The sequence below is a fragment of the Macaca nemestrina genome, chromosome 10, assembly GCF_043159975.1.
Source record: "Macaca nemestrina isolate mMacNem1 chromosome 10, mMacNem.hap1, whole genome shotgun sequence".
In the NCBI taxonomy this organism is placed as follows: Eukaryota; Metazoa; Chordata; class Mammalia; order Primates; family Cercopithecidae; genus Macaca; species Macaca nemestrina.
The window spans coordinates 38,979,246-39,004,291 of record NC_092134.1 but is presented as its reverse complement, the minus strand read 5'-3'; the positions used below and the strand labels follow the sequence as shown (position 1 = coordinate 39,004,291).

The 25,046-nt window shown below is 48.0% G+C and overlaps 1 protein-coding gene and 1 pseudogene across 3 annotated transcripts in view; both read left to right on the top strand.

The window, feature by feature from the left end:
* Positions 1-10,231: 10,231 nt before the first annotated feature.
* LOC105483787 (REST corepressor 2 pseudogene) lies at positions 10,232-11,874 on the top strand (annotated as a pseudogene).
* A 6,844-nt stretch (positions 11,875-18,718) lies between these two features.
* LOC105483698 (plexin C1) overlaps positions 18,719-25,046 on the top strand; it is a 159,288-nt gene continuing 152,960 nt past the window's right edge. Inside the window, exon 1 of one of the 3 annotated variants that reach the window (XM_011744680.3) lies at positions 18,719-20,179. In XM_011744680.3, coding sequence (XP_011742982.1) covers positions 19,118-20,179 — 1,062 coding nt within the window. In that variant the 5' untranslated portion in view covers positions 18,719-19,117. The remainder of the gene's footprint in view (positions 20,180-25,046) is intronic. The other 2 variants (XM_011744681.2, XM_011744683.2) reach the window with 2 other exon arrangements.

Genomic DNA, 25,046 nt, shown 5'->3' with positions numbered 1-25,046 from the left:
CAATAACACATCTTATCAAAAACCTCAAATGCAGTACAATTGTAAAATATGGGATCATTTGATCTTCAAATCGCTGGTTAAAACTGCATCGGCTTTCAGCTATTCAAGAGCTGACTATCTAAGCTGTGAATTATCAAGGTCCCCTTTTCTCCCTGGTTTCCTCTTTGGCTGTTTACCATGTGATTCTTTTACTACTGGGTCACAGGTGCACTGACAGATAGGCAGGGCTCCCCGAGGAAATGACATTCAAATCTGACAATTTTCCTACATCACTAAGAAGTTGTGGACGGGTGGTGGTTGAAAGTGTTGATTAAATTAAGGCTTGGAATTACCTGTGGATTTTAATTACCATTCTACCACTGTCCCAGTGTCCTCTGTCTCCCCACCGCCATGCTCTCCTGTGGATCTAATGAGACACTTATCAGATGCTATTTTTGTTTGTTAGTTATCTTTGCTCTGCATACGGTCTTCCCACGGAACCTGTGTTCTCCTTCTCTTGTGTTGCCCCTGGTGCTTGGCAGACAATAGATCATCCATAAATAGGTGTGGCTGAACTGAATCACTGTCTATGGTACATATCCAGTGGTCCTTCATGGTTGAAGATGCCAGTGCTAACATGATTATTTTCTATTTTGGATTTCTTATGTCTATTTGGATTTTGTTATGCAACATCTCTTCTACAAATGCTGAACACTATGCACCAGGCATCACACTAGATATTAGAGACAAAGATGAATATAATATGAACTTCCTTCAAGGAGTTCTGAGGTCACAGGGACACTTGACAAATACATACCGCAATGGAGTGTAACAAGAGTAAGTGTAGGCATAAGGACTAGGTATGTTGGTGACACCCAGAAAGGGTTGGTCATTTCTGGTGAATGAGAGCGAGAGTCAGAGACGATGCTGGAGTGGGAACCCAAAGCATGGGTTGGATTTAGGCAATGGCAAGAGGGACAGGGAGAATTCCAGCATCAGAGAACTGTGACTCTTTCAGGATGGAGCAATCGCAAGTACTCTTTACGTACCGGACACTCATTTCTTCCCTGCTAAGAGAACCCTAGTTTTGTATCTGGAATAATCTTAAGGAAGGTAAGTTCCTCCTCCAGACTTGGGCTCATGAGCCAATCATGAGCCAATTATGGTCATTATTTTTCTCTTCACCAGACGTTGGTATCATGTGGGCATGTGACCACATTCTGGTCAATGACATCTAAGGGGAAGTCTGCTCAGGTATTTCTGTTTGGGCAAAAAAAGACAGAGTCTTGCTAGGAGAAAGTAGCCTTCCCCTCATTTTGAAAATAAATACAGTGTTTACAGTTGTGGCAGCTATCTTGTGACAGCAGAAGGATATTAAGAGCCTGGAGGGGTTCTTTGATAGTAACACTGAATAGCAACCAATACTAGCAACTGGGCTCCTTCTTGTGCAAGGAAAGATTAACCTCTACTTGCCTATGCTCTAAGTAATTAGGATTTTTTCCCCTTATAGCTAAACACATCCTAACCGATGTACACAGCTTCTGAAAACTATTTTGCACAGGTCTCCCCAATGGGTGTCAATGGGGTCATGACTAATAGCCCCTGAGTTTTTCTGCCTGATTATCCCTAGCTTGCATAACTCTAGGACTCAATCTCTTCCTCCTTCAATCTCTCAAGTCATTTTGGGGAGTCCCCAGGGGAATATCTCTGAGAATGTAACTTCTTCCCTGATTCTCTCTATCCTCCCTTTGATGCAAGGAGAGTAAGAAAGCCCTTCTCTCTGACTCTGTGTTTCACTCTGTCACTAGACCCCAAGGTGAATGGTCTAGTTCCATTCATGGAAGGGGACCCCAAGGTAAATGCCCTGAATGTCATCAACTTTTGGTCAACGTATACATTCTAGCCCTGAGTACCTCTGCTCTCTATTAAGGAATGTCTGAGGAATAGGACACATACTAATTTCATCTACTTTCCTTTCTGTCTTTCCACAGAAGGCTAGCATCAACCTCTTCCTTTAGACAGACCAAAACAGCAACAAACATCTGCAGGCTTATCAGCCTGTGCCAACAGATGCCCCAGAGTTCATATTAGCTGGCCCCATGCAGCTACTCTTCACCTAGCTCAGCCCAGAGCCCAGTCACATGTGCACCTGAAGGAATGGAGGACATAATATTGCAAAAAGGTTCAGGCAGGGACCTCATATATCAAGCTAAGAAATATAAGCTGTATCCTCTAAGTCAGGACTTCCCAAGAAGTGTTCCACGGAGTGTATGGAGATACTACCCTGCACTCTCAGCCCTTGGGACTGCTGGGTGGAACCTGACAGAGGGAGCTCCTAGGCTGGTCACCTCCAGCAGCCAGTGCCCTTGTTTGGCGGAGGAAGGTGTTGCCAAGAAGAGTGGGGCCCAGACCGGGCGCAGTGGCTCACGCCTGTAATCCCAGCAATTTGGGAGGCTGAGGCGGGTGGATCACGAGGTCGGGAGATCAAGACCACCCTGGCTAACACAGTGAAACTCTGTCTCTACTAAAAATACAAAAAATTAGCCGGGCGTATTTTTTGTAGTCCCAGCTACTCGGTAGTCCCAGCTACTCAGGAGGCTGAGGCAGGAGAATGGCGTGAACCCGGGAGGCGGAGCTTGCAGTGAGCTGAGAATAGGCCACCGCACTCCAACCTGGGCGACAGGGCGCAACTCCGTCTCAAACAAAAAAACAAAAACAAAAACCAAAAAAAAACAAAATAAAACAAAAAAAGAGTGGGGCCCAATGAAGCCATGGTATAAAACAATTGGGAAACAATGGGGAGTCATTGAAGGATTTTTAACAGGAAATAATCCCATCAGCTTTCCATTTTGGAAGACAATGAAAGCACAATGCGAAGGCTGGGTTGGAGGAGGTGGGCAATGAACCTGGGACCAGGACCACCAGTCTCACATAAAATAGCCTAGTGATGAAATGATGAGAGGGCAAGCTAAGGAGTAGGAAGGAGACAGCAGAAAGGATCTGGGAAATAAGAAATCTTATGACGAGAAATCAAGCCCATGATACAAATCAGCGGGCTTGCTGGTTGATTAAATATAGAAGGTGAGGGAAGTATCTAGGATGGCTTCCACCTTCTGATTTGAGAACCTGGATGGGCAGTAGTGTCCCCCAATGAGACTAGGAACATGTGGGGAAAAGGTATGGGAGATAATTGACTTGACTTGAAGTATGTATGGAATGTCCAAGGGAAATGGCCAGTAGGCATTTAGACATATAGATCTAAAATTCAAGGCCTAAAGTTCAGAGATCAAGAGACAACTTTTGTGTAGATATTTTAGAGTCATCACTAGGTAAGTAATGATGGAAGTCCATGTGCATTGATGATGATGACCAGGTAGAATACTGCAGGAATGAGAGGGTGCCAAAGACAGAAGAAGGGATTGATGTCAAAAGACCAAGAGTGAGTTGAGGACTCAGGAGAGCCTCAACAGTCAGTCTCTGTCTCTCTCTCTCTCTCTCTCTCTCTATCTATCTATCTATCTCTCTGTCTCTTTCTTTCACTCTCTCTCTCTCATATCTCTCTCTCTATCTCTATCTCTATCTCATCTCTGACTTCCTACAGGACTTTTCTGCTAGGCAGAGAGCAAAGCCACTGCTAGCCCCAGATTAGCCACCTCCATAAAAAACCTCTTTTCTCCCACCATCCCTATAACAACTCCTGGAAAGAACTCTGGTTGACTTTGCTAGAATCACGTGACCCATGCTTAGGCCAAACCTAAGGAGCACTTGGATTGGCCAGACCCATGTCATATGCCCCCGTATGGCTGGAAGGAGGGTACAGCATCTTTATGAAAAGAACAGGGATGGTAAACCTTTCTGGGCAGATAAAAATAGTTATCATGGTCACCTACACATCAACATTTTAAAAGGTAGGAGGAGAAAGTGGAGCCAGTAAAGGAGACAGAAAGTTGCCATGTCAGAATAGATTAACAGCTTTTCAGAGGCCAAGATCTGTGTCTTATTCTTATCTGTGTCCTTCATCCCTCACTATCTAGTACCTAGCCTTGTGCCTATAATCAACAAGTGTGTATGGAATGAATTCATAGACACTACACATGATAAGTAGTGGCGATTTGTAAAAGACATGACAAAGATCAACACCCAGAAATCTAATTTCGACAATACACAAAAGCACATTTTTTAAGTAGCTGGCCACCACTGACATAGATAATAATAGAGTCTCTAAAAAGAGCCAATCTTTTCCATTATTTGGATAAAGGCACCATATCAGTTAAAACCAAAGCAGTCACAGATGAGAATTTGATTTGGGGAGTGTCTTATGGAAATTAGATGGTGTTGTTTTAAAGAGTGTTCATTTTATTTCTCTGTTCTAGGGCTGACTGTAATTTCATGCTGCATTTGCAAGCCTGCAGGCAGACACCTTAATTACTATGGATGCCAGATAGAAAGAGGAGTGCTAATCAAACCTTTATTAATCGGTGACATACTTCCAACTTTCAGGAACAGATGCTAGGGAGGAATGAATGCTTGTAAACCACGGTACCCACCAACTCCCCTCAGGTGTGGATTTTTTTTCTTCTTAAATCAAGTACCTTTTACATCCACTAGGGGGAATCCTAGCGTGCTTCAAAGTCCGCCTTTTTCTACGCTTAGTAGAACGAAATACCCATGAAAACTTGCTTGTCTATTGATGGGTGTGTCCTCTGCTCTGGAAGGGCTCCGAGATCCGGCATGTTGTCATATTCTTCCAACAGACGAGAGTATGTCATTCAAGATATATTAAAGCAAATAAATTGCTCAAATTCCCACTGGATTTAGAAGAAATCCATCTTAGAGAAAATTTTCCTTGTAAACAAAAGTTTCTACTGGGAAAAAGAGGGTATTTATTTGTCAGAATCTTTACTTACTAAAAAATAGAAAACACTAAATCTGTGCCTTTGCAATTTTAAAGAGCTTAATTTTAAATACCTGTTAGGTGCTGGTGCGATCTTTATGCTCAGTGGAGTTCTTAAAGTATTATTGGCACTCAGTTGATAATTATTATAATTATTATAAGCTTGCCTGACATAATTACAGTATAAGACTCTTCCCTTTTCAATATACAGCCATTTTCAAACAAAGTTTGAAAGGTGCTGTAAATTAACAAATAATTTAAAAGCTATGTTCAGTAGTTTCTCCTCCATGTTATCAATAATATTTTTTGTGGCAAGGAGTTGTTTTTCTCCTTTTATATTCTCTGTCTCTGCAGAGATAATCAATTCATGAATTGGTAAATATGCATTGTGCAGATGCCAAGTTATGTCATTGTATGTGGGGCTGCCCCTGCCCCTAAGGAGTATAGAGCCTTTACATTACACTTCAACTGACATTTATTGAATACTGACTCTGCGTAAGGTCCAGTAATCTGCACAAAAATAACACCATGGGTCTTGCTTGTTGCCATAACCCCAGCCCGCAACACATGCCTAACACATGGTAGGTTCTCAGGAAGTATCTGTTAAAAGATGGAGTGAGTTAATGAACAGAAAGTTTGAAGAATAAAGGAAATATGGAGATAAACTGAATAAGACACTATCTCTGATCTCAAAGAAATGATATTAAGTGAAAAAGCTATACACACAACCAATGCATAGTGTATGATGTGAATCACCAGATTTTAATGCTATCTACTTACGGATAAAGTGCTCTTCAGGTTCAGAGCAGGGAATTCATAACCAAGGGGAGGAATTGGTCCCGTTAAACAAATTCAACAGGTAAGTTTAGTTACACTGCTAGAACAGAGCCTGGCATGAAGGAGAACACACTTCACTATTTTGTAATAAATGAATGGGCACTTACCGTATACAGAGCCTATTTCCTGGGGGCACAAAGATAAGTTCATTTTAGTTTCTATTTCTATAAGCACTTAGTTTCTATTTTTATTTATTTTTTAAATGGGAGTTCATAGTTTAGCAGAGGCATTCTAGTACAATTTCAAAGAAGACTCCCAGGATATAGTGGCTTTTACACTGGATCTTAGTGGATAAGTAAGAGTTCACAAAGCTGAGAAGATGGAAAGGGTGTTCTAGGTGAAATGTACAGCAAATGAAAGAGCACAGGGGCTTGAAAGAGCCTGGCTCATTTAAAGAAGCATGAAAACCCCACCGCTGACAGTACCAAGTATATTCCTAGCTCTTAGCATAAGGCCCTACATATGAAAGTCCCCTAATAAATACTTGTTGTTTTTAACAATAATGATGGTAAGAGTCCAAAGATGAGCACAAGTTTTAAGTGCTGGACAAGTATGAAACTGAAAGAGTTATCTGGGCTAGTAGGATCTGCTCACTGGGGTCAGTTTATGGGCAACATCTTTGGACTTTGTGTGCTGAGGCCACAGAACCCTCCATACAGCAGGAAGGCCCTTTCTCACCAACCTGTTACCATGGTGTTTTGTTTCACCTACACAGTCTATTTAACAACAAAACCAGAAAAAAGTGCTCACAGTCACTACCTATTTCTTTGAAGCCCCTGTTTATTTTTTTTGAGATGGAGTCTCACTCTCTTGCTCCGTCACCCAGGCTGGAGTGCAGTGGCACAATCTCTGCTCACTACAACCTCCACGTCCTGGGTTCAAGCAATTCTCCTGCCTCAGCCTCCTGAGTAGCTGGGACTACAGGTGTGTACCACCACGCCAGGCTAACTTTTGTATTTTTAGTGGAGATGAGGGTTTCACCATGTAGGCCAGGCTGGTCTTGAACTTCTGATCTCAAGTGATCTGCCTGCCTTGGCCTCCCAAAGTGCTGGAATTATAGGCGTGAGCCACCGTGCCCAGGCAAGGCCCCTCTTTTCATGCCTTCATGCTAACTGCACCCCTTCTACAGGCACTTGAGTGTCACTTCTGTGGGTCTCTCCTAAACTAGGTAAAATGAGGTTCCATCAATCATATTTTGCCTTTTGGGTTTTAGTTCTGTCACTCTCATTCACATACAACCAGCAATGTTTTTTGAATAACCTTTCATTTTGCAATCAAATGATCTCATAATCCTAATATTGTTAACAACACATAGCCCATTCAGAGGCTGAACGTCTAGCTGAAAAGATAGGACTTGTACCTTAAAATATAAATACTACTACTACCTAAAAAGATAAATAATACTACTGCCATTAGCATTCTTTGCTTTGTACTATATCTATGACCCTTAATCAAATTTCACACACATGCCCACACACATCCTTATAGTTCACGGCATTCATGGGGTACACATTCAATGAGCAGCAAATAGCATTTAGTAATAAAGCTTTAGTAATGCTTGCCTATTCTCAAAGTCTGGCTTTTTTGATGGTAAATTTCTTAAAGCAGTATACCCCAAAATTTAATATTTAATAAAGATTCTTCCTTTGCTGAAAAGGACTATTCCCAAGCACAGGGGCAGCTTTGCCATCTGCCATCCTGTTTCCTATCTTCTGTTTGCTTGTAATATTTATACCAACCTGTTTTTCTGATCACTTTCTCACCTCTTTGTAAGTACCTGCCCCTGAATCTGCTGCTTTCCCTGGCTTTCTTGCATTTCTTGAAAATCCTTCCACTCCCTCCTCCTGTTGTTACTTTTCTGACCTATTCCTTATGCCATTTGGAAATCACAGATCTTCTTTTCTTTTAGAGAGAGTCTCACCCTGTCATCCAGGCTGGAGTGCAGTGGTGTGATCTCGGCTCACTGTAACCTCTGCCTCCCAGGTTCAAGCAATTCTCCTGCCTCAGCCTTCTGAGTAGCTGGGATTACAAGCACCCACCACCACACCTAATTTTTGTATTTTTAGTAGAGATGGGGTTTCACCATGTTGGCCAGCTGGTCTCGAACTCCTGACCTCAGGTGATCTGCCCACCTCGGCCTCCCAAAGTGCTGGGATTACAGGCATGAGCCACCGTGCCCGGGCATGTATCTTCTTGATATCCTGAGGTGACTTGACTCTGAGCAGCTCATCCACCAATTACAGATGTAGACTTGATTACACTTTGGTCAGATCTTCTAGATGTTGCCATTCCCCTGTTCCTGCTGGTTCCGATGTACCTAACACCCACATCCACTCTTAACACTAGTGGCATCCCCTCTTAACCTTCATGAAACTCAAGCCAGTAGGACCAAGAGGCAGGTAAATGAATTGTGAACATACGGGGATTGACAGGATAGTGCAACAGGTGAGAAATGAAGAGTCAGAGACATCTAGTGAGAAGACAGCAATGGGAAGTGAGGAAAACCTTTATGGAGGAAGAGATTATGAGGACAGAGTGTTTGCTCTGCTGTGGCTGGCTGACCACCAGCAGCTACTGCAACAGAACAACCAGGGAAGGTAACAGATTAAGTGTTATCAGCCACTAATACCATACGGTGAGAATCCATTAGCAAACCTGATGTAGCAGCCATGGATTTGGCCAGAAGAAGGGGTTCATTACCATACTGTGGGACCTTGGCTTGTCATTAAGCTCTCTGCACTTTAGTTTGCTTATCTGCAAAATGATGTGATAATACTTATGAGGTAATTGGAAAAACGAAATGAAGAAACTGAAGTAAATGGGCTCAGTACTGAGCAGAAACATGTGCCCAAGAAATGCCAGTTAAAATGGTTTCTTAAGGATACGGTTTGGGATGGAGAATAGGTGTGTTACAGGCTGAACTGTCACCATCCCCCCAATTCATACGTTGAAGTTCTATCCCCCAGTAGCTTCAGATGTAACTGTATTTAGAGGTAGGCTCTTTAAAGAAGTGAAATGAAGTCATTAGGGTGGACACTAATCTAATCTGACTGGTGTCAGATGTTCTTATAAGAGGAAATTTGGACACAGATATGTACAGAGGAAGGACCATGTGAAGATACCGAGAGAAGATGACCATCTACAAGCCAAGGAGAGAGCCCTCAGAAGAAACCAACCCTGCCAACACCTTGATCTTGGACGTCCAGCCTCCCGATCTGTGAGGAAATATACTGCCACCCAGTCTGGGATACTTTGTTATGGCAAGTCCTAGCAAACTCATACTAATAATGCTGAGTTAACATAGCATTAGAGTCCTGGTAATAATAATGGTAATCATAATAATAATATTTTTTATTTATGGAGCTACTTCCTGTGTGTCAGGCATTGTGCTAAATGCTTTACACATATTATCTCATTTAATACACATGAAAATGCCATGTGATGGATGCTATTTTTCCAACCCACACTGGGGATGCTGAGGCTCAGAGAGCCCAAGCCTGCATAGTTACTGAGTGGTGGGATGGGGTTTGGAACTTAGGCCTGACTGGGTTCACTGCTGGCCTACAGAGTCTTTGTACAAAGAAAAAGGGGCCACTTCCTTTGGGAACACCCAGCCCCAAGCCAGGGTGCAAGGTTTGGTAAACAGAAGACAGGCTGGGTTTTAATTCCTTTTTCCTCCTTGGCTGAGTGCCCTTGTGCAAACCTCAGCCCCTCAGGGTGGCCCATGCTGAGGCCCAAGCTCTTAATGATTACACCGGACAGCCAGTGGGCTGGGGTGGTAGGGGTAACACCATTGCCACCGTCGTGGCAGGATCAGTTGGGCATGTAAGGGACTGTGAGTGCTGGCAAGGCATACCTTACCTACCTCAGGGCTGGGAATGAATACATGGGAGCCTAGGTCCATGAGTTCTGGGACCCAGGTGGGCGGGCTTCCAACAATCTTACAGGATGATCGCAAGGGCCCCTTGACTTAGGCCAATTCTGCTTATTGCTAATTAGCCTCAGAACAGTTCTGTGTCCAGTCCTCAGTCAGCAAGAAATCCAGTTTGCCAGGATTGTGCCCCTAGGATTACACAGCTGTCCTTTTGCCATCATCCCCATGCCTCCTCCTCCTCCCACCAAATCAAAGAGAATGAGAAATGCATCTTTGACCATTTGGTTATGAATGTAAGTGTGCCTGTCCTCACAATTAAAGCTCCTGAATGTTCCAAATTTGCAGGTTTCATGGTGGGGAAAAAAAGGCCTCCGACAGCATAAATATTTAATCAACATTAAGAATGTCCAATAAATGAGGGGAATCAAGTTTCAAATTGACTGGTTCAGATGATTAAAGTACAAAAGTCATAGCAGGGTAAAAATAAAGTATCCTCTAGAAAAGTAGCATCTTGGGGGCAGGGGCAAGATGGAAGATAGCACGTGGGGACCTCTCCAGGCCAGGCCGGGCATGGCACTTAGGGCAAGTGCGGCAACCACTGTCACTCTCGAAGGCTCCCGCGCCCCCTGGGGCAGTTGAGAGGGGTAATGCCCTCCGTGATGGAGTGTGAATCCCACAGCCGGGCCAAGACGGTGCCCAACGGCGGACAGCCCCACTCTGAGGATGACAGCAGCAAGGAGGAGCACTCACACGACAGCATGAGCCACATTGGAACCAATTACCAGGCTGTAATTGCAGAGAGCAAGCCTGAGAGCCTCACACGCTACAGCAACAAGAAGCTGAAGGGGATGCTGGTGTGTGTCGGATGTGTGTCGGATCCAACCGCTGTGTGTCGGATGCCAAGCTTGACAAGTACATTGTGATGGCCACAGAGAAGCGCAGCTACAACATTAAGCAGGTGCTGGGCATGCTCTTGTGGCATAAGCACCATGTGGAGAAGTCACTGGCCGACCTGGCCAACTTCACCCCGTTCCCCGACAAGTGGACAGTAGAGGACAAGGTGTTGTTTGAACAGGCCTTTGGCTTCCACGACAAGTGTGGATCCAGCAGATGCTGCCCGACAAGTTGATTTCCAGCCTGGGTGAAATATCACCACTCTTGGAAGAAAACCCACAACCGAACTGGCATGATGGACAGACAGGCCCGGCGGCTGAGGGGCTGTAAGGACAAAGAAGACAGTGATGAGTTCGAAGAGGGTCGAGGAGGCCTGAGAGAGAGGGATGATGACCTCAAGAGAGAGGTACAGAGCATAAAGCAGAGGAACAGTGGCCTGCGCCAAGCCCTGGAGGGCGGCATTGATCCACTCCGCCCCCTGGAGGCCAACACCAAGTTCAACTTCTGCTGGACCACAGAGGAGCAGCTTTTGGCTGCCCAAGCCATCTGTAGGTATGGCAAAGACTTTGGGACTGTTACAGAGGTGATTGGGAACAAGACTCTCACCCAGGTGAAGACCTTCTTTCTGAGCTACCGGCACTGCTTCAATCTGGAGGAGGTGCTGCAGGAATGGGAGGCTGAGCAGGACGGGGACCGTGGAGCCACAGTCCCCATGGAGGAGGCTAGGAGAGGGGCTCCCTTGCCAGCCCCAACCCTAGAAGAAGATGATGAGGTCCAGATTACATCAGTCTCCATGTCTGTGCTCCGACTAGTGCTCCCTGCACCACCCCCGCTCCACCTCCCACCTCCCTGCCCTAGCCGCCCCCCGCTGCTGAGGCCACCTTTGCCCATAGCTCCCACTCTGCTCTGACAGCCACCCACAATGCAACAGGGCCACTTCCTCCAGCCCCGGTTGGCCCCCAGCCAGGCCCCACTGCCTCTCATCCTCCCTGCTCTGGCTGTCTCCTGCCACAGTGCCCGTCCTGGCCCTCAGCCCCCATCCACCCTGATTGGAGCCCCCAGTGCCCTCACTCTGAATCCTGAGGTCCTCCACCAACCACAGGCTCCAGGACCCCTTTGCTGGCCATCCCCAGGCATCTCTGGTGTCACTGAGGACAGAGGGGCTAGGGCTCTTGCCAGGTCTTTTCAAGACCTAGAGCTGCCGACAGCCCAGCCCAGACTTAGGGGTTCTGCATGTTCCTGGCAGCTGGGCCTGTCTCCTGGGTCCATGGCCTGGGCTCAGGGGCCTTTGAGCTGGACTGAGGCCACTTTTGCTTCGTGGCCAGGACTGGAATGGCTGCCTCCTAGTCTGCTGGGGTTTGGCCTCTGGGCCCTGCCCTTTGTGTGTCGGGAGTAGGGGCCTTAGTGTGGGGGTGGGAGAGGACAGTTAGGTGTGCTGGCTGTGCTCATTTATCTTCCCTTCTTTTAGCAATAAGTCTTGCATGAGGTGGTAAGGGAGGCTGCAGGGGGAGGTGGGCAGAGGGGGCCTTACAGCAGCAGAGGCTGGAAGGGAAGTTCTGTCTTCAGGGGCCAGCTGGGAAATGCTAAGGAGCTGTGGGTGCCCGCCAGGCCCACCTTCCAGAAGCTTGGAGAAATGGGGGTTGGGAACTTATGCAGACATGGATTTAATTTTCAACATGTTTTAAAAATTAAAAAAGAAAAACCTCCTAAAAAAAAAAAAGTGGCATCTTTAGAGGGTTTCTATCTCTACTACATCGGTTTCCTTGAGTATAAAGGAACCAAAAGCATCCAATTTATCTCTTCATTATTAGTAGGGGGTGGCATAGGGTGAGGTCTGGAGATGAGGAAGTATAGCAATCTCTTAATAATCCTGCTTTGGTAATAATGAATATCGACGGAATTTCTCAACTTTATTGAAGGGACTGCTGGAGTTCAGACTTAAGGAGAAATGTCTAAAGAGGAAAAAGCGGCATGCTTGGTTTTGTATCTTGTTTGAAAATATATTTCAAACGTTCAGCAGAATTTTAGAGATCATAACCACCCTCTGCCCCCACCACCTTCTGAACCCTTAGTCCCCAGTAGTTCTGATTTACTTTTAAGATTCTTTTAGTTTTATGTTTTAACTGAAAAAAAAAAAAAATCCTACCCAGCCAGGTTTCCATCTGTCTGTATCACCGGGTTGAATTTAGTGTAGGAAAGCCTGTGCAAAGGGAATAAAAATGTAGCTTTTTTCCATTGCCAGATTCAGGGGAACCAACCATTTGGAAACAAAGGAGTTCCATTTTGACTAGCAGCCTTTCTGCTTTCCATCAGTGGACAAAGTGAATGTACAGGTTTAAACATGATCTGGGGTCACTTCTAGATCCGTGTTTGGAGATAGATTGGTTTGTTATGATTCTGGCAGGAAACAGGTGACACATGCAAAGAGATACATTAATGGAGCTACCATGGTTGAGCCATGCCAGGATGAAGAGAGACCAGCAGAGGCCAGCCACAGCAACAAGCATGGAATCCCACAGGTGTGAGGAGGAGGGTGAGGGAGCGGTTACTGGGCCCACGGAAGGCTGTGGCTACAGTGTAGCTGTGAGAGAGGACTGCCCACAGGAGCTGTGGCCTTGGAGAGGGACACAGCCATGGCCAATGCATAGATTGGCAGGGAGGGAGCTGGGAGAATAAATATTCAAACTTCACCCTACCTGTCCACCCCTAGATCTCTGGCTGGGGCTTTCCATTGGCTGAATCCAAACAGAAGCCAAAAGGCAAGAGTGATGTCCATAAATGTCAAACTTCTGGGTCTCGAGCAAAAGGGGGAGGAGTGGGGAAATGGTCTGCAGGGAGAAGAAGAGACTATTCAGCACAGATGGGGAAGAAGAAATAAATAGGGAGGACTAGGGAAGGGGTGGAAGAGATTGTGGTGATGGTTTCAAGTGTGTAGACTTATCTCCAAGCACAACATGTTGTATGAAATAAATAGGTATGGATTTTTGTATGACAGTCATACTTGAATGAAGGCTTTGTGAGAAAAAGAAAAGAAAAGAAAAGACAGAAAAGAAAGAATAGGGACAGGAGGGTGAGGCAAACGGTCTTCCATGAACTTTGCATTTGGGATTTTGTGCAAGGGGCTGAGTGCCTGAGAGATGCTGTTTGAACTGCCATATTCCCAGGGCTTCCCCAGGATGGGTGATGAGCGAGGCTGCCCTGACCTTGGGGCCATATGCCAAGTTTCCCGACCGCAAAAGCCCATGCTTAGAGCTGATACTGGTTGCTTCCTCCTCACCTTGGTAGGGCTATTTTCTAGGGAGTGGCAAGGACATAAGAATGAGAAGGCACACCAGCTTGGTGGAGAGCACCAGCGGGCTCACTGCAAAGTCCAGCAACTTTATTGTCAGCTCAGAGCATCTCCCCACCAGAATCTCAAGGAAGCGGAAGTACAAGTGGCTGTGAAGTTATCTGCGTGTTTATCTTATCTTCTGCTATTCATTTCAAGAGTTGGAGTTATTATTAATATGAAGGCCTCGTTTCTGGCAGCTCTTCTCTTAGAATGGGTTTATGCCAAGCTGCCAGTTATCAGAGGATTCAGAGTCTAGGATTACGCTGACAGCGAGTCTCAGAGCTGTGATGGGAGGGCAAAGACATGGGAAACAACGTCGTATTAAAGAGGAATCAGCGTTTTGTGTCTAGTCCTTGATGCCCTTTTGGCTCCTTATTTCTGAAGAACAGCAAGGAAAATACAAGCAGGGACAGACTGGAATCCCATGAATATCAGAGAAAAGCATGATTTTCAAGAGACTGCTCAAGTTACAGAGATTCCCCAAATCTGAAGAAGTAATTAACTGATGAGTTTGCTTACTTCATGCAGGGTGAACTCCAGCCAGTCTAGAAAAACGCTGTGATGGCTGATGATTTACCATACTTTGCTTTCAACCAGTAATTGTCTCAGATTCTTAACCACTGATGGTTTTGGTGAATGTTTTGGAGAAAAGGCTTGAGAGAAACTTTATGACACTAAACATACTCCCTGAGAAGTGAGGTGCTAGAATGCTAAGGTGATGTCCTAGACTCCACAGTCTCTTAAACATATCTGACATTTTGTGTCCTTTCCATAGGCAATAGCTCATCCCTCCCTAAAGCGGAGTGAAGGCTCTTATTTAGCTTAAAGATAGTCATTGGACTTTGAGTAAAGAATCATTTTCTTGTATGTTCCACTACACCCTCCAATGTACATTTGCACTCTGCTGGCGAATGACCATGAGCTATTAAATCATGACATAGAAAAAGATGACAACTGTAATGTTGGAAATGACCCCCAAGTCCCACCTACTGAAGGAACACCACAAGTCTTCCTTACTTTAAACCATGGCATGGGGGCACTATCACCAAGCATAAGAATGCCCACAATTTTCTGGGGCCATGTTGGGTGGGCAGAGAAGATGAGGCACTGAGTTCCTTCAGCCACATCTTAACTGTGCCATGTCAGAGAGACTTTTTATGTTGATTGAACTGTGTCCAACTCGTCTCTCAGCACCAGTGCGATCTTATTAAACAGCTCTTCCTCTAATCTTCTTTCAACCATCTACTCATCAGCAGACTAGAAAGGAGACTGGCTCATTTCTTTTTCCTGTCAGCCACCAAAAGGGCCTGGGAGCTTTGATAAGGGCATCGATGTGGAAGACCACATAGATATCAGCAAAGCTGTGGAGGAAAGAGGAAGTTGTCTGCTTAAAACCTAAGAGGACAATACAGGTGCTATTCCCCAATTTTGCACAGGCAGAATTTCCCAAATTCTGCACAGGGGGTTGTAGCTCTGTAGATGAGGCTTAGAGAGAATTCACTGACCACCAGAACAAATATTCTCAGTTGCTTTCAATCTCTGCCAGCCAAGTAATGCTACAGACCACTGTCAGATGGGGAAAAAAAAAAGAAAATCAGAAAGAAAACTGAAGCACCGATGATAGCCATCTTGTGACTGTGACCAATTGCCTACTGAACAGTTCTTAATGTCCTGGGCCCCAGCAGGAAACCACTGAATCTATAAAGTCCTGTCCACCAGAAATGAGTCTGATTGTGGATGGCCTGGTTAACCCAGATTGCCTTCGGTGCCTGAGGGAGTTGATATTTTCTCATTATGAAGACTTTCCCATCTAGTGAACGCTGCAAATAAAACTGCTCAGAATCGGTCTGAACTGCCTGTTTCCGTGGTAGCAGGCCTCTGTCTGGAGGATAAATCTGCACCATCTTCTTCTTTTTTTTTTTTTTGGGGGGGGGGGGTTTCAGCCAGTTGTGTTACAAGGAGTTCCGAAATGTGCTATAAGTGACACCCAACGAGATGGGCTCGGCCAGTTGGAGAGGAAAGCTTTGTCACCAAGGGGACGTGCACCCCTGGGCCAGATGGCGGTGTCCAAGAGAAAGTGATCAAAGAGATACAGAACCCACATGCCTAAATATTTATTTCAGTTGTTCGTATTTCCCACACTTTTCAAATGTGAACTTGTGTCCTGAAGGTGGAGCTTTAGTACACAAGAAAATTGGGAAGGGGCAAGCATGTTTGTACAAAATGGGGGTAGAATCAGCAAAGAATGCATTTATATGCTTCCTTGTCGCCTACGTTTTTCATGCCAAAAAGTTAGCACAGATTCTGATTTCTTTCACCGTAGGAGTCTGCATACAATTAAATGGGAGGAAAAAGAAGCCCACTCTTCAGAGTGGGGCTTATGGTCCCAGTAGAATGGCAGGGAACCATAGCCATCAAAGCCATTTATACTTCTTGTGGGTAGTATTTTTAAGATGTTGTTTCTTTTTCAAAATGAAGCGGCAATGAATTGAGTAGTGATCAAAATGCTGCACCACAGAGGATGTTTAATCCAAATAGCTCCCGAGATGGTCTGCGACTGATTGTACCAACTCTACGGGACTTAGAGAAATGACTTGGTTACCAGTGAAGTAAAACTATCTCTGGAATGGAATTGAACTGTTGCTTCTTAGCACATAACGACACTGCCACCGCCGATTCACGGAGCCAGTGAAGGTCACTGAGTTCTGCATCAGTCACAGGAAAACTGTCAAAACACCAGCGCATAAATCCCTTACTATGCTGTGGAGGGGGTCTCTGAGCTTCGGATGAGGTTTTAAAAATATTGATCTTGCCACTTCCAGCGGTGCAAAAATTCTGAAAGCATTCCAGGAGGGCAGGGAGTGGGGGAGCAAGGCCAGATATTTTGGAGTAGGTGAAACATCTGACTTGTCTTGCCTGAGATGTCCCAATTAACACCAACCAGGTACTTCAGGCCTTTCTCCTTCTTCCTCCCTTCTCCTCATGGACACTCCAACACCGTCATCACAGCACAAAGGGTAACCCCATATCTCGTGGGAAGACATTTTCTGCCTCATACCAGGCAAAGATGTTATCCAACTGCAAATGAAAGGCTTACGAATGAAAAGATGACCGCTCTGACTTTAGTGTGTGAGAGCCACTGCTGAAATGATAGGATCCTTGAACTTCACGTCTAGAGCAGAAACTTACACTTCTCTTCTGCCTCTCCCTCCACCACACCCTCCTCTCCTTAAGCCTTCCAGAACTCCTGCCATATCACTCAGCACTGGGGAGAACTTGAAGCACTGTTGGAGAAGTTTGAAACCTGCAACCTTCGGCAGGACTCAGCATGGGATAAAAGCCACCTCATTCCTTTCCCTTCCCAAAACAGATTGCATCTAGAGCTGGGAAACTTGGAGGGAAGGAAGAAAGGGGATAGCAGCCGATTGCCCTCCCTGGGGACTCGGGTCTGGAAATAGCCTGGGAAGGAACAGCGATCATTTCCCAAGGATCCATAGAGGTCTTCAGCACCCTCCACCCCTATGCGCCTGCTGGCTCACCTGCCAGACTGTAAGGGTGCTGATGGGGCCACCAGCTGCCCCAGGAAGCTGGGAGGCATTTGTGCATCCTCTGGGAAGCCCCATTCCGAGAAATCATGAACCTATTCACCAGTGGGCAATGATTCCCGGTGGAATCACTGGTGGAATTCTTGGTGGCTGTGGGGGCAACCCAGCTGTTATTCGCCCTCTGGGTGAGGTGGTGAGACCTCAGGGGGTCCAAAGGATAAAAGTGGGTAATGATGAGACAGATGGAGAGCCTCGAGGGAAATACGGGTACTTGGGTCTAATAGTAGAAGGCAGGGCGGTGGCTGGTTGGTGCATTTAACTTGAGGAACTTTTCAGTCTCACTACAGAGAATGATCTCTGGAGGATTATGGTAATGGCCACAGGTGGCACTTAACTAGAGCAAGGTATGTAAGAGGCGCTGGGGCTAGATAGGGATTCGAATCTCGGCTCTGATATCTACCAGAAGTAGAATGCCAGCACGTTCTATAGCCTTTCCATAATCATTCTCCTGGACTACTAAGTAGGGATGACAATAACAGTCACTAATTAATAGGGCTGTTATGAGAATTATGAATCTTAACCCATGTGGTGAATTTACAAGCGCACCTGGCACGTAGTAAGTGCTCGGTAAATGTTAGCCCCGCTCATTAGGTTAGATGGTGAGCAGAACTTTCCAAGTGCTAGGCTTGAGAGCCTGGGACTCTGTTGCCAAGGGAGATTAGAGAACCTTTGCAAATATGGGCGCTCCGGCCCTGGGGATTGTCCAGAACGAGAGTGTGGCGCCTGCCTTTCTGCCACCTCACTCATCCGACCCGGGGAAGCCCACACCCTGTCACAGGGGCGCCTTGGTCCCCGGAGTCTCCGGCTCGGCCACGTATCCCGCGTTCCTCCCCAGGGCCTCCCTCTCGCCTCTCCACACCTGTCAGCCGCCCTCGCTGCAGCCCTGTGGCCCGAGCCCGGGGCCTCCGCTGCAACCCCTTCGCACCCTGGATCCTCGCTCCGCGCGCCTGGCGTATCCCCGACCCGGCTGCGGTCGTAAACAAAACCGGGCGTTGGAGCAGCCCCGCGGGCGGACGGGCGCGGGAGCCCGCTCCGTGCGCCGTTAGCGCGCCCCGGGAGCCCCAGGCGAGCCAAGGGGGCGATGGTGGCAGCCGCGGCGGCCGTGGCGGGCGGCTGAGCTTTGTTATGAATAGATGAAAGAGGCCACCTACACAGTAACCCAAATTACGAGACCTCCCTCCTCCCTATCTCACCGAATCAAGAGGGGAGGGGAGATGGGCGTGGAGGGAGGGCGGGCGGGCGGGCAGGAGGCGGAGGGCGGAGGAGGAAGAGGATGAGGAAGGGGGCCAGTTGCATCCCACTTTCACAATGGGAAAGTGAAACGCACAAGCGCACCCAACCTCTCCAGCCCTCCCCGCCCGCCTCGCTCCTCTCCGCCCGTCCCCTCCCTTCCCCTCCGCGCCTCCCCGCGAGCGCCAGCGCTGCACACAGGAACTCTCCGGCGAAGGAGGGCGAGGAGGAAACGGTGCCGGAGCGCGCAGGGCTTGCTGCCGCCGCCGCCGCTGCACAGGCTGCCGGAGCGAGCCCGCCGCGCGCCGCCCTCCCCGCTCTCCTTCCCGGGTGAGCTGCGGGGATGGGGCGGCCGCGGGAGCCGGAGCGCGCGCAGGAACCGCCGCCGCCGCCGCCGCCCGCGTCTCCGTTGCCGCGCGCCTGAGCCGCCGTCGCCGCCGCGCGCCCTGCCCGGGGGCGGCCCCCCCAGCCCCATGGAGGTCTCCCGGAGGAAGGCGCCGCCGCGCCCCCCGCGTCCCGCAGCGCCGCTGCCCCTGCTCGCCTATCTGCTGGCACTGGCGACTCCCGGCCAGGGCGCGGACGAGCCCGTGTGGCGGTCAGAGCAAGCCATCGGAGCCATCGCAGCGAGCCGGGAGGACGGCGTGTTCGTGGCGAGCGGCAGCTGCCTGGACCAGCTGGACTACAGCCTGGAGCACAGCCTCTCGCGCCTGTACCGGGACCAAGCGGGCAACTGCACGGAGCCGGTCTCGCTGGCGCCCCCCGCGCGGCCCCGGCCCGGGAGCAGCTTCAGCAAGCTGCTGCTGCCCTACCGCGAGGGGGCGGCCGGCCTCGGGGGGCTGCTGCTCACCGGCTGGACCTTCGACCGGGGCGCCTGCGAGGTGCGGCCCCTGGGCAACCTGAGCCGCAGCTCCCTGCGCAACGGCACCGAGGTGGTGTCGTGCCACCCGCAGGGCTCGACGGCCGGCGTGGTGTACCGCGCGGGCCAGAACAACCGCTGGTACCTGGCGGTGGCCGCCACCTACGTGCTGCCTGAGCCAGAGACGGCGAGCCGCTGCAACCCCGCGGCATCCGATCACGACACCGCCATCGCGCTCAAGGACACGGAGGGGCGCAGCCTGGCCACGCAGGAGCTGGGCCGCCTCAAGCTGTGCGAGGGCGCGGGCAGCCTGCACTTCGTAGACGCCTTTCTCTGGAACGGCAGCATCTACTTCCCCTACTACCCCTACAACTACACGAGCGGCGCTGCCACCGGCTGGCCCAGCATGGCGCGCATCGCGCAGAGCACCGAGGTGCTGTTCCAGGGCCAGGCGTCCCTCGACTGCGGCCACGGCCACCCCGACGGCCGCCGCCTGCTCCTCTCCTCCAGCCTAGTGGAGGCCCTGGACGTCTGGGCGGGAGTGTTCAGCGCGGCCGCGGGAGAGGGCCAGGAGCGGCGCTCCCCCACCACCACGGCGCTCTGCCTCTTCAGGATGAGTGAGATCCAGGCGCGCGCCAAGAGGGTCAGCTGGGACTTCAAGACGGCCGAGAGCCACTGTGTAAGTCCTGCCCCCGGGGCGCCGCGGGGAGCGCTGCTGCCGGGGAGCAGCAGCCGCCGCCGCCGAGGCAGAACGAGCTGGGGGCGAGCGGCTGGGCGGGGGTAGATCCGGTTGACATTTACCAAGTCTCAGGTTCACACCGCGGGCGGCCGTCCGAAGGCTCCTCTCGGACGGTCCCCGAGACCTGGAGCACGGCCTGAGGTCCCCAAAGGGAGAGCGTAAAAAGGGGGGCGGGGAGGGTTGGAGTTAGACTCAAAACTCTAGTGGCTGCATCCCAGTGCCATCCTTCCCTATCCAAACAGGGACGCTTGTTTGGGGCTGAGTCTCCTCGCGCAGCCCCTCTTTCCCATTCGCTTCTCCAGACTTCTCTGTGCCCCTTCTGTGTAGTCCCAGCGGGCGTGTGGGTCTGACCCTCTTGGTCAACAGTTAACAAACACAGTGCCCTCGGCAGAGAAGCCATTGAACCTAAAGGGCTCCCTGCCACACCCCAGCCTTTGTGGCCCCCTGTCTCCGCCCCCCACCGGCAACGCAAGTGCTGTGGTCTGAAGAGTTGCTAGCCCGCTCAGCGTGGAGAAATGCCAGCCTGCAAAGAGGCTCGCGCTGGAACCGAACCCCCGGCGTGACCCGGTGCGAGGGGGCGGGGCTGTGGCTCTGCTCAGGGTGCGCTGTGGTCGCCAGCCGCTGGGAGAGGCTGGGCGGGAGGTGGCCTTGTGGTAAAAGCCTCATCCTAGAGGGGAGCGCAAGGCAGAGTGTTGGGGGTACTACAGACAGTTTCTGGGCTCCAGATTGAGAGACTAGATGGCGGAACTCAGAGTCACCACCCTTGGGCTGAACCAGGCAAGCGACACAGGTTTCCCCTGGGCTCCCAGGGCAGCCACAGCTTTCATCTTGAGATTGGCATTTCTTTGACTGGAAAATAAAGAGGCAGTTCAAGAGGGTCCAGTTGATGGGGATTATGGGGCCATTGTGCACTTCTCCGGAGGCCGTTTCCCTTCCAAGGCGGCTGGCACATCAACTCCACATATGGCTCCTGAGAGGGGAGCCTGCTGGGAGCCTCCTTTATAACTGGACAAAAAAATCAAAGCGCAGAAATTAACGGCTACAGGTGTTGCCATTGTTTTGGTACAAAATGAGTCAGAGAGGAAGGGGAGAAGTCACCACTTGGAAAATGTGTTGGTACAGGGGTACGTTGGCTCCCAGGTATGTTAATGTGTGTATAGAAAGACAGCTTCCCCCACCCCCTTCTTTCTCTGCAAAGCACATCTTACCAAATATTAGCCCTATGAGCCAGGGAGAAAAAAATCAGGAGGTCTTTTACAAGGCTTCTTAGGACAGTCACTTGCTGCTTCTTTGCCTGTCAAGCTGTGTGCTGGGACACACACATAATGCCTTCATTTTGTTACTGGTATAATTTTTAAAAATATGTAAAAACAGATATTTGCCTCCTAAATGACTTACCGTTGCCGTACACATATAATTTAATATTTGATTCCTGTCTTTATTAGATCTTTATAATCTAATGGTTTAAGTTTGGTGAAATCATCATTTCCTACTTCTCTGTTGAAAGACTTGAAAGTACCCCCGAAATATTACTTTGTGTCCAGCTTTAGACACACTTGGTCTCTGGGGTTAATGACAAGCCAGCTCAGAGGCCCACAGCAGGTAATAAGGGTGGAAGTCCAAGCTTGCCATCTGACAGCTGTGTCGATGTGTGGAGCCAAAACATTTCTCTTGACTGCGTCTCTCTACCTATTGGGTCCTGGAAGACTCAGTTCCCTTTCAAACCCAGCCAGCATCTTGAATGCACTCAAAATCCACGTTTTGGCTCAATCAGGTGTTCCTGCTTGTGCCGGGATGGGGAGGGGCAGTGGCAGAGGAAGTCGTGGAGCTGTTTATCCATCTTTACAGGAGCTTCTGCGAGAGAGCTGCCCCTTGGAAATCAAGAAAGGGATAAACACATGCTGCCAAAAATCTGGAACTGGAAAAATAAATAATTAAAATGGGTCCCTCCACAGCATTTCTTGCTGCTGCTATTTATCAAGAACTCCCAGTGTGCTCAGAGTTGTGTGTTCTGAAAGACAGGGTCTCTACCCCCTGAGCTTGTCAGCCAAGTTAAATAATATACTCTGGTTCAAACAATAGCATGTCATGGCTGCACAGGTGGGAGCTTGGAGTTTTGCATTTTTTTTTCATTTAAGTAAATTCCTTGCTGCTAGTATGCATTGAAAAGCCTTAATGGAATTGAATTTCAATAGGAGTTTGAATGAAAAAGGGTGGTAGTTTTGATGAAAAAGCTGACAATTTTCTAACCTATTAAATAGGTAGAGAAGATACTCAATTCAACAAATATTTGTTTGATGGCTGCTAGTGTAAGCAATGCTCTGTGCTGGGTACCACTGATTTTGCCACTGAAAGGACAATAGCAGGTTGCAACCTTGTGTAATGGGGTCATGGGATCGGTGTGCCCCTGGCTGTCACTCAGAAGAATGATGTCATTTGATTGCATTTGTTCTGCATTTTATTTTCAGGTCTCGAATGTGATTTTGAAAAGGCATGCTGAATTACAGGTGCCTAAAACAGGAGCAGGACTTGACACACTCTAGAGGGAACCTCAATAGATTCCAACAGCGATTCCTTTAGAGCAGACACAGTAATTTTAACAGTAATCCACAGGCTGCAAGGCACAAGCGGCTAGATTCGCTTGCCTTCTTTCTCCCTCTCCTCCTAGCTGCCTCTTATTTTCCATCTTCAATCAACCATAGGTAGAAAAGTGATGGGACTGACCGGGTTGTATTTTCCCACTTCCTGGTTCTCTTACCTCTTATCACTGATCCTCCTCCCCTTCAGCTTCTGCTAAGGAGTAATTTATGAGATGCTTGTGCAGTGAGTGTGTACTCAGCTGTTTACACACTGGACGGTTACTTTTTCTGCCTTGCCACCAACTTTGAATCCACTTTCACAATTATAGCAGGTTAACTGCATCTCTCAAATGTGCTAAGGCAACCGATTTCTGTAGACCCTCTCTCTAATAATCTTCTGTGATATTTTTACAGCACTTCCACATGTATTATTTCTTTTGAGCCCCGCATCAAGTCTGAGGTTGATTCTATGAGGATCATCTCATTTTCCAAATGAGGAGGCTAAAGATCCATTAAGCAACTTGCTCAAGATAGTGAGATAAGTGCCAGAGCCCTCCACCTTTAATCCAGGTCTTCCAGTGTCTACATCTCTACTCTTCCCACCACCCCAGGACTTCTCGAACTTTCCCATGAAGGTCCCCTAATTAAATCGGCAGCAAACAACCTCCCCTAGGATGTGGGGTTGAGGCTAGAGGGTAACTTCAGAAGGCAGTACATGCCTCTAATCTTGGGTTGCGTTTTAGAACTTCATGTGGTCTCTTTCCTTTTTTTCATTCTTTTTTATAACATACCTGTGCTTGGATTAGTATAAAAATGAATGTTTTTAATTATGCACAAGCTAATTAATTTGACTTCCTCCCTTTCTGAACTCTCACTACACCAATGTGATCCATAGAAAGTGTTTGTGTTCGAGTTTGTGGAGTCTGATTGCTCCAGACTTGTTTGGCCACCATTGTTGGGTTCTGGGGTCATTTGTGGTTTAAACATGGCAGCCACCCCTCTGTAGACACTGAAGGTAGCATGTTTTCCTATAGTGTTGGTCCACAGGACTCTAGTTCATTCTAGTTTGTTCTCTAGTTCATTCTACCCTTTTGTAGGGGGACATACCCCCCTTCTTCCACACTTACATAATTCTAAAGCCTGACATAATTTAACTGTCATGCAGACAACCACAGAATGCTCACATGCTGTCCAACAGACAGCAACCCAAGGAACATGTGTGGAGAAGTGACATCCCAGTTGCACTTGGTGATGCAGCCTATTGACCTCAAAATCCACAGTCTTCCTGTGATGTTTATTTATCTTCCAGTTTCTGTTATGATTTTGTCAAGCCATTTTGCAGTCTATAGACTAGATGGTGATTTTACCCTCATATATACATATGATATGCAAAAGTGGATTCAAAAAGGACAATTGCAGTGACAGCACCCACTTACAAAGAGGGGGAAAGCAATCATAGCTACTATCTACTGAATAGTTATTATGGCCAGGTTTTGTGTGAAGCAATTTACATGCCTTATTTTCTGTTGATTCTCATTCACCATATGGGGCAAGGACTGTAGTTATCATGATGATTAGAGATGAGAAAAAGTAAGGCCCAGAGAGCTTCTGTTAGGTTCCATAGCTGGAAAATAGCAGAGGATTTAGAACCTGGGTGGTCCAACTCTAGGACCTGAACTTTTAACCACCTTATATGTCTACATTAAGGAGCCCTATCCTATTACTATTAGTAATCATGGTGGTGATGATAAGAAAGACATCCAAAGCACATGGCATTTTCTATGGGTCAAGTAGTGCTTATTCTATACACATTAACTCATGAATCCAGAGAATATTGCTATCAAGGAAATGGGATTCCCCACTTATAAATAAAGAAACCAAGGCACGAAGGGTTACATAATTATTACATGCAATAATGTGTACATGTCCACTGCCATGGACAGTCTGTCACCATGGACATTAGGTCCTGGTGTCAACCCTATCCTGTATGGAGCAAGCTAGGCCCTTACAACTGCTATGCTAAGACCAGCCTTTTGTGGACACAGGCATAGGATACAGCAGAGAATCCTTAGTTGTGAGCTGAGTTTCTAGGTTTGCATTGGTGACCACCTGAAGTTCTGACTCTGGCAGGATTGTAGTTTCTTAACTGTGAACTTTTAGACAGTGTTGGTGTTCTGAGCATGCAGTCCTATACATGATCTCAAAGGGTGTTCTCTGTTGAACCCCCC